Below are 10,050 nucleotides of genomic sequence, written 5' to 3' on the forward strand. Positions count from 1 at the left end.
TTACATTACTTTTAATGGCGGCCATACTTTCAGACACGACTGTCTTTCCCTGGGAACGAATGCGATCCCCGACTGGGCAATGACTTTACGGCCTTGAAAAAACGTAGCGTTACAAGCTCTTGATGCAAAAAAATGTTCTTATCATTTTCAATTGGGAAATCGTAATGAGGTATAATTAATTTATGCAATCGACATTCATAATTTCTTTCTTCGTGGCTGGCTGTCGATTATTGAGTCATGCAGTTATTATAAACTAATCGGTCTTGATATTTCGATTGACAACACACGCCTTATTTTCAGTCAATGGTGGTTATTCACCTTGGGGACCGTATGGAAAATGTTCAAAATCCTGTGGAGGTGGAGAGCAAACTCAACAAAGAACTTGCACCAATCCAACACCAGCGAACGGAGGAAACGACTGTAGTGATCTAGGACCAAGCATTCAGACCCAAAAATGCAACACACAACTATGTTTAGTCCCAGGTATGCCGTGCTCTGTTCTTTCCCTTCTCCCCAAAAGAAAATTACAAAAAGAAGATTATGGGGTAACGCTCATGAGATATCTATTACCTTGCTGTTTTCCTTGGTGCCGTTTGAAGTTAATAGCCAACTTCTTGCGATATGTTCGGAGATGACCGAAACCAATTACTACATTAACCTTTTCAATACTGGTCACCCACATAAAGCACAGCGCAAAAATTGCGAGTGCTCCTGGGGCAAAAGTAGCAAACCAACGACGACAAAAATAAAAGCTACCTTAGCAAGCGTTTGATATCGTCGATGTCTCGAGGCGCTCCACTGTCTCGTTTTGTCTGAAGTAAATGCGGTTGCTAAATAAAGCCGGAGAATAAAAACTAAATATTTTGTTGTAAATATACAGCGCAAAAAACTTATTCTGATTGGTCAAAGCAGGTTTATTATATGATCACAATAATGTACTGAGCCTACATTACATGAGGCTCAGTGCATTCATAGCGCAACATATGCACGCAAGCTACGTCATCAAAAAGAATGACAACGCAAAAGCAAAAATTCTGTATGATTGTCAACCATTACAATTGAGGAACTTTTCTCAGTTTTGTCTCAACTTCGACTACATAAAGTCTCAAAAACGAAAGCAGCAATGTAAGCAATGAGGATTCTCAAAAAATAGGAAAGAATAAAAAGGTCTCCAGACCTCCGCACAGAACGCAAACGACAAAAAGCTGAGCATACTAGGTTGCGAAAGTTAAAGTACGAAGGTGTAAACAGACATATAATAGACCACCCAAAAATAGAAAGAACGGCTTTGTTTCATTAGAAGAATTCTAACTACAGACCAAATTACAAGCTGTTACAAGATGTTAAGTTCCCTTGTCAATTATAAACAATGGGATTAACGTGGGTTTTGTGGTGTGCCAAATCTATGAAAAAAAAAATTTAAATCAAAATAACGCTTAAAGAAAAAATATTTATCCTAGAATAGGGTAGCCTGCGGGGAGAAGACGCATTTTTCGGCTCTTGTTTCACCCGTCGAGAAAATAGCGTTTGCGATCTCGAGATGCGAAACTGTTTCCGTGACGTCATTTCTTTTACTCGACCAATGAAATTGAATGATAGAAAGATGCTATTGATAACGCGCGAAATCACCAATGGCATGATCTATACAGAAAAAACTCTCTTTATTCTCTTGAAGAGATCGTGTGAACCAATGTCACCTCTGTGACATTTGGGTAAGATCATGCTTAATATTACTTTGTATACGAAAACCTTTCATTTAAAACTATTAATTCCATTCCCCGGGAGTCAAGAACGATCAAAGTATAACCTCATTGAAGCGATATTAATATTCCTTACCAATGGCAAATCACGTGGGCTTCATCCGCGGCGACTGCTCACATAGGATTTGTAAGTTTCGCTTGCCAACATTCTTCGCCATCTAATGTCGCCAAGATTCATGTGATCCGTAAAACGATAGAAACTTCTCCACTCTCCACCTTTTTTATCTCCGTCGTCGAACTGATATCACTACGCTTACTCCAAGCAAAGATAGACGGCTCACTTGATCTTTCATAAGATTGATTAACGGAGAGGTCACGATTACAATACTCTTCTCGCATTTATCTACCGAATCAAGTACTGTAGGTACAGCTTGAACACAACAGACTTTCCATAACCAGTCGGCAAATTGACATAAACATCACTTTTCATTTCGACCACTTGTTGGATTGCTTGTTAAACTTCTCAAAACCGAAAATGTCGCATACTTTTGCAAACGCGTGGTCTAGTGAACTCTTCCATCCGCCATTTTGGCTTTCTCGCCTATATCGAGGTCCCCACGTAAAGCTCAAGCGTATTAGCTCCACAAAAATAAGAGCCGAATTCTGATTGAAGAAACACTGACGTCACGGAAATCGTTTCATAGCTTGAGATCACAGCTATTTTCTTGCCGGGTGAAACAAGAGCCGAAAAATGCATCTGTTCCCCGCAGGCTAAGAATTGGGCGATAACAAATTTACACCCTCGCCTGAATGGGCATATATGAATCAACAAGTAAATAAGATTTTCATAGTACGTGGCATGTTCAGCAGTTATAATATTCGTTCGTTCTCAGAACAAATTAACAGACCTTAACACAAATACGAACGTGTCTCCAAAAATACAAGGGAGTGATATACTTTTAATTAAATTTGTTAAATTTGTTACGCCTGAATTTCTTCATCCCTATTTTATAAAAGAAGAAAAAAAATTGTCCCTCTTGCGTTGCTGACTTATATAAGCTCATGGACTCTTTTTCTTAAGAACACTGGAGAAGTGCATTTCTCTCGTGTTCTTAAAAGAGCCCGCATGCTTATATAAGCCAATAATACACTAGTCGCGATTTGTTTACGTGAGAGTCAACTAAAAACAATATTTACATACTATGTATCCTTACAAACTAATCGAACTTATTTCAGCAAAATTTCAATGTTGCAACTACTCTACACTGTAGCAACCCTAACTACTGCCCCTAACGACAAACTACATCTAAATTTCAAAGGCAAAGCGAAATTTTGCAAGAAAGGCTTCTGTAGCGACCCAAATACAAAAAGGGACAATTTACGGCTGAGCAAAGGAAACTCGGAAATGTCGGAGACAAAACAAACCGCTCTTGGCACTAAAAGGTTGCTTTTCATTATTGATTTTGTCCTTTGAATTAACTGTCTTCATTTTCAGTAAACGGTGGTTACGGTTCTTGGGAAAACTGGAGCACATGCTCAAAGACTTGTGGGAAACGACCAGGCCAAAGAACACGCGAAAGATTCTGCAACAATCCAACACCTCAAAATGGAGGAAAAGACTGCTCTGAGCTTGGAGATAGAACGGAAATAACTTCATGTAAACCAAAAACAAGGAAGTGTCCCGGTGGGTATATAAATATGAAAGGTTCACTTGCAACATTGATAAAAAGGGCAGGTCTGCTCGGCATGATGTCACGGATTTAACTCCCATCATATGTCCAAGTTGATATCTTATCCCTTATGTTATAATTTTCGGCAGTTCGCCACACTTTCACACCTTTTTTTTTTCTATTTGAATCCACTCCACCAAATTCACTTGGCTCCGTTGCAAAAAAAAACGCATCTCGGCAAAATCAGAACCTTTTTAAGTTCCAAAATCTAGGATTACCATCCACCGACAAAAGGATCAAGGCTCCTGATGTGTATGAGTATACATTGCATTTTTCTGATTCAACAAACTTAACCAGTGATTCCTTATTTCAAGATTGGTAACATTAAAAAAGTAACATTTTTGGGGGCACCCAACGAAGGTGTTCCGCTGTGGAAATTCAGCTGGCTGGCAAGTTATTAATTTTTAAACTCTTTCGCTGGGAAACTTGAAATCTTTTTAGCATTTTAATCCGTGCTGGCTGGATGAGACCAGAATCTGAAGGAGAACTCACGAGAAGTTATCGCATGTTGAGAAAAAAACAACCAATTTTGACCAGTTTGGCGAGCGTTTAAATTCACGAGGTTTAGTCGGCTGGCTGGGAGTTTCCCTCGCTATCTAGCTGGGAGCTGGTATTTCGCTCATAATCATCCTGTGAGTTCGGAACACCTTTTTTATTTTTCGGGTTTACCTTGGTGTAAAAACCTTGTGAAAATTTTTCCTTGTTTTGTTAGCTTGTGGTAAGGTTAGGTTATTGTTTGACGTTTTTTTGCTTTTTGTTTTCCTTTGTGTTACGTGATTCGTGACTTTCAGAGGTTTTTACACCAAGGATGAGCCCTTTCCCCTTAACAAAATTAAAAAAAAAAGGTTCTTAGCATTTTCTTGTAAGTTTTTTCGTATTATGTACTTTTGAAGTAACTTTCGTTGGGTGCCCCTGGCATTTTCCATACTATAAACCCCACATTGATCTTTATTTTGGACGACATAGCCTCTTATTTATCTCGACTTGTGTTTAGTGGACGGCGGTTATGGCAAGTGGACCAAATGGAGTAAATGCTCAAAAACGTGTGGAGGAGGAACACAGAAAAGGAGCCGCAAGTGCATCAAACCGAGACCTGCTGCAGGAGGAAAGAAGTGTAATGTGATTGGTCCGAACAAAGAAACGAAAGAATGCAACATTAAAAATTGTGGCCGTAAGTACACGTCAATTTTCAGTTCATCTGATGAACCAAAAGTAGATACTCGTATCATTCTCTAAAACGTAATGAACTTTAGCTTATCACGAAGTTAAAGGGACTAAGTTGAAGAAAACAATTGTGGATGGTTCTAAGAGTAAGAAACACACTTCAGTGGCTTCAATCGAGTAAAGTGAATTTCGCCCATATTCAGTAAACCAATTTTGTTCAGTCGGAACACTGGCAATTCCTACAACTGTTATTGGTTCTTGCTGGCGCCTAACAAGGCTTCAAGTCATGACTTGGATAAGCACCATTGAAGGTCACGTGAACCTGAGTGACCTGGATTTACGCGTGGTTGCTCGAGACTCGAGTCCCACTCTGCTTCCGTGCTTGTCTTCTTTCAGTAGGTGTTCAACACTGTATTTATTTGAAATGTTATTTCACAGAAAACCAAACAAGCTTTAAAGCTCAAATATCTCTTTCCTTTAATGAAATGTCTTCTTTCTTTTTACGCGGGATGCCGTAGGCAGCGCGTGTTAAAGATTTGGACGAATTCCGTTATGTTTTCATCGTAGTCACTAATCGACGTGTTTTTCTATTGTGCGATTTCATTGACTCCAGTCCAACTTGGAATCATGTGCAAGATCAGGACGGTGAAGTGCTGATCAAGCGCAATACTCTCGCAATGTTTATGAAAGCAGTTTGTTCACTTGTCAAATAGTGAATGGATTTATTAGCCCTGTTTTTGTATTGAACCGGGAATTACTTGCATAGCGTGCTTCCAACTAGGTATCTGTTTCTTGCCATCGATCGAACCATCGAGTTCACCAATGGAACCAATGAGTTCACCAATGGAACCAATGAGTTCACCAATGGAACCAATGAGTTCACCAATGGAACCAACGAGTTCACCAATGGAACCAACGAGTTCACCAATGGAACCAACGAACCTACAAGCAGGCTCTTAAAATGGCGCGCGATCGAATTATAGGGGCTTGGTTACTAGTTTCGACCACGCGCCATTTTCAACAGAAGAACCTGCCTGCGGGCTAGTTTTAACGTATCAAACAAAGCGTATAACTGGTTAGCAAACAGTTTGTCTAAAAACGAAATTTGACTTGAGAAATTTCTCGCAGTACGATAATTCACTCAGATAAATTTTAAGTGTGGCACTCCACCGAAGATTTTACCTAGTGTTATGTTTATTGGTTGTAATATCCACGCTGACACTTAGGAATCAAAATATGAGCTTTCAATAAGATTTGTGAGGTGCGTTCGAGTCCCGCTTTGTATCACAGGAGCCCCAAGTTCAGTGTCAGGGAATATAAGGATTTGTATGCGAATCCTGATATATGACCTGAGAAGATAATTTACGAAAACATTCTTAATGAAAAAGTCTAATCTTATTGCCATTGTGAGTCGCTTCCTTCCTGAAACATTTTTACCAGATTTGACGCAAATTGAGCCATTATCAGTTCCTCGGTTGTCAACGGTCATAATAAAATACCAAAGCTGAACACTAAATTCTCAGGAGTCCACCAAATGGAATCAAATATCCCTGGATAAATTGGTCCCACGGTTAGAATTCCACTGTGGAATTCAAGGGCAAAGGCTTTTCTTTCATTTCAATCCGCTAGCTGCGCAACTGAAGCCCTGACAGCGACGTCAGGCGGTTGTTAGTGTCCCAAAGGAAACGATAAAACAATGAAAAAGATCCTCACGAACTTTGAAGACGACACGGTGACCGTGAGGGTGATCACCTGCCCGGTCTCCCATTCAAGTACTAGCCCTGTCCAATAAGGTTTAACTTCGGTGGTTCAACGGGAATGTGCATTTTCCCTTCGCTAAATTTTTAAATTGTGTTATAAAAAATACATACTAGTTTTTACATTTTCAAGTGAAGTGCTGCGAGTGAGTTGTGGAAATACTAAGTAATATGTGACAACTTTTAAAGCTGGGCATCCAAAGAGATCAGCACAAGAACCAAGCTGCGCATATTCAACTCCCAACGCCAAGTCCATTCTGCTGTACACGTGCGAGACATGTCGGACGACAAAGACAATACAACAGAAGATTCAGACATTGTTCAACACCTGTCTGAATATCGTTTGCGATTCCCACGTTTTGCCATAAAAACCATCGAGATGCCCTTGCTAGGCTCTAAAGAAGCTCTCTATGTAATTTTTCCGTGATTTCGACTAAAGTTCTCTTTTTTCCTTCTACACTGTGGACGCAATTTTTGTCTCGCTGGAGGATCACAGAATGACGTAAAAATCATCGGGACAGACAAACAGACACAAGATCGAGAAATACAGATTTTTCCTGGCATAGAGCGCACAGGGAGACCGTCAATATTAGTGTTGCTGCTCCAAAACTGTGCCTGTATAACAGAAAGTTTTTCATTTTCAGCGATTGGCAATGAACTTTGCGAGCTTTCGAAAATGGATTATCTGTTGCTCTCGTGAGACTTGATTGTTCTTCATTACATTGGCTAAACTAAAATTTACAAAACCAAAGACTGGAAATGGCCCTTTCCTGCAGTCAAATTAAATATCCTCACAGGGATCACCCTTTAAGCTCTGCTGAGTTTCTTAATTTGCTTCATGTGAGAACATTCCTTGCGTGCAGGGATGGCGCAGTGGTGAAAGCGCTCGCCTCTCATCTATGTGGCGCAGTTTCGATTCCCAGACTCGGCGTCATATGTGGACTGAGTCCGTTGGCTCTCTTCTCTGCTCCGAGAGGTTTCCCCCTCTCTTCAAAAACCAACATTTGACTTGATTTGTGTTCATTGTTTAGTGTTCTCAATTAATGCTTCTGCGCTAGAGCGACTACATACTTAAATAAAAGTTGCCACTCCACTGTTCAAATTCCAGGTTTCCCTCATTGCAACTTGGCAGGAGGCTTCCTGATGTAAGCTTGTTTGCCAGCGTAAATAGATTGTGATTATCGCTACAAAAAGTTAGTGCTTACATCGACCCATCCCGCGTAAACGCCTCCAAGCGTCCGTCTTGTTCTTCTTACTTACGTCTGAGGTTTTTAAAAGAGAGAAATACAAAACATTACAAAATCTGTTTAATTTAATCAAAGAAGTCAGCATTTTATTGGTGAATTTGATTTGATTATCTGAATTCCATAAACTGATTTGTCTATGCTTTTTATATTTTTTAGCTTCTTGGAAACCACTTGGATGCTACAAAATGACAACTCAGGCTTTTGGCGACCAATTTGTCAAACGCAGCAGAAAGACTACCATTAAAACGCAATACAAAGAATGTGTGAAAAAGGCAGATGCTGATGGAATCGTTCTGTTTGGCCTCGACGAAAAGGGCTGCTGGAGAAGGAATCAGACACAATCCTCGTACACTACACTTGGGAGCTCGGAGCAATGCAAGAAAAGGGGCCAATATCAAATGGGTCTTATGAAATCAAAAACAATATTTGTTTACAAGAAAAAAGAAGGTAAAAGGGAAGACAACGCAATAATTAGATATATTAGATATTGAAAATGTCCTGCGAGCTCTAAGCGAGCGAAATATAAGTAATTCCAGGAAAGGATGTTTAATCTCCAGTTAAATTCTACCAATTCCGTTTTCAATTACCAAATTAAACGCCCACTTGTGCATGCAAAGCTGAAAATATTATTCTCATTCAGTTTTGATCCCATTCACAAATCCTTGCAACCAAAAGAGCCCGTTTTTGCTTATAAGAAAAGATTGCCTTGTTTGTCGCGAGTATGATTTGCTGTCCTTGATTGTTTTTCCAGATGCGTTCTTTTTCGAGAACGAATGGGAGGCGGTTGGCTGTTACATAAATGAAGAACCAAAGGCGTTGCCCAGTCATTTCGATATTAATGTAAGCAGTGTATCCGGAAACGACGCAATCTTCGAACATTGCAGAGTGTTAGCCGAAGAGTCTAAATACAAGACATTCGGCGTCGACGGTGACTTTTGCTGGACTGGTGACGATGCTGCAAACACTTACGACAAGTATGGTGTCTCCAAAACGTGCTCTGTTTCCAAGATTAGTGGTAATGGTTCTGGAAATTCCGACAAAGATAGCATCTTTGTGTATCAGTTCCAAGAATGAAAAAGGTAGGAAAATGATATTTAATCTGAACTGTCGGGTACTCACAGTACCGGACTAAAATGGCGGAGAACAAAAGAACCATTGTTATTCCGATTATAGATATTGATATGTTCGTTTGTTTCATGGACATTAATTAATTCAGATCTGGTATATGAAAGATCAGCCGAACTTTCGCACAGTTTTCATTTTCTTAAAAGAAACTGATGATTGGAAGAGACACCTCCTCAATAAAACCATTGGGCAAGTCTCAGAGATGATCCCTTCTCAGCCTCTCCTTGGTCGCTGTCAGTAACGGAAAGAATAAGGGAATCCTTGAACAGAACTTTTCAAAGGGTCACAATTTAAGAGATCCCGAAGGGAATTGCTCTCGTGTTTTTTTTCATCGATTTAATCAATTCCGTCCTAATTATACTTCTTGTTTGCTCTTCCCTGACAGAAAACAGCAAACGAAATGTCAGAGCAGCAACTGTGAAAGGAGTAGCACTTTCATTCAAAACTATCTGACAAGAAAGTTGACTCGTGAGCACCTCTTAATCTTCACGTTGGGAATGAGCTGCTGGCAACCGGATGTACTTTTACGTAATCATAATGCTTGTGTTTCTGTTTCCATAAGATAAAATAAAAAGAAAAGAGATCAAATTGTTGGTGTCCCTTGTTGTTGTTGTTGTTGTTTGTTCCCAAGGTGAGACGCTTTCAAGTAGAAGAACGATCATTTGACTGCCGGTAATCGACATACCCAACGTTAAATCTCTTCTTTTAACAAGCGCTTGTACACTTCATCCCAATCCTACCCTAGTTCCCAACGCCAATCATATTGATAATTGTACGTCATATTTATGCAACGTGACTGGTTCTTATAGAAACTAATAAAAGTTCACGTAGCTCGTTTCGGTCTTGCTGGCGTCCTTTTGAAAAAAGAAGTTCATTTCATTTAAGGACGGTGCCTACTAAAGATATTTTTGCCCCGGTTTATGATCATGCAGACAATGTAGATCTTAACAAGTGTTATTGAAATCCAAAACGAAAATTGGGGGTAACCCCACATTTTTCAAAGATAATTCATGAATAATATTTGTAAAAGGCTTAAAAAGACAAAGCAATGTATGGCCTTTCTCAAATTGTAGCTTAATCATCTCTCAAATGCATGGTTACCCCCAATTTTCTTTTTGAATACTAAGAGTACTTACTAAAATCTACTTTCTCCGGATAGTTTTAAACCGCGCAAAAGTATCCTTGTATTAGTCGGCACCACCGATAGGAAACCAGAGTATTTTGACATGCGCAGAGCGTATGCGCAATAACAATAGTAATTATTTGAAGAAGCACTGTCACGCTCCTTTAGCCCCATTAAGAGTAATTTACTACTACTACTACATTA

General features: G+C 39.6%; 1 protein-coding gene across 1 annotated transcript in view; it reads left to right on the forward strand.

The window, feature by feature from the left end:
* The window catches only part of LOC137977128 (uncharacterized), a 37,155-nt gene extending 28,483 nt beyond the window's left edge, over nt 1-8,672 (forward strand). The window contains exons 34-38 of the mRNA XM_068824405.1: nt 301-483; nt 3,196-3,384; nt 4,425-4,601; nt 7,755-8,045; nt 8,350-8,672. Of these exons, the coding sequence (XP_068680506.1) occupies nt 301-483; nt 3,196-3,384; nt 4,425-4,601; nt 7,755-8,045; nt 8,350-8,672 (1,163 nt within the window). The remainder of the gene's footprint in view (nt 1-300; nt 484-3,195; nt 3,385-4,424; nt 4,602-7,754; nt 8,046-8,349) is intronic.
* The last annotated feature ends 1,378 nt before the right edge of the window (nt 8,673-10,050 follow it).

Source organism: Montipora foliosa, chromosome 11 (assembly GCF_036669935.1).
Source record: "Montipora foliosa isolate CH-2021 chromosome 11, ASM3666993v2, whole genome shotgun sequence".
NCBI classification, from domain to species: Eukaryota; Metazoa; Cnidaria; class Anthozoa; order Scleractinia; family Acroporidae; genus Montipora; species Montipora foliosa.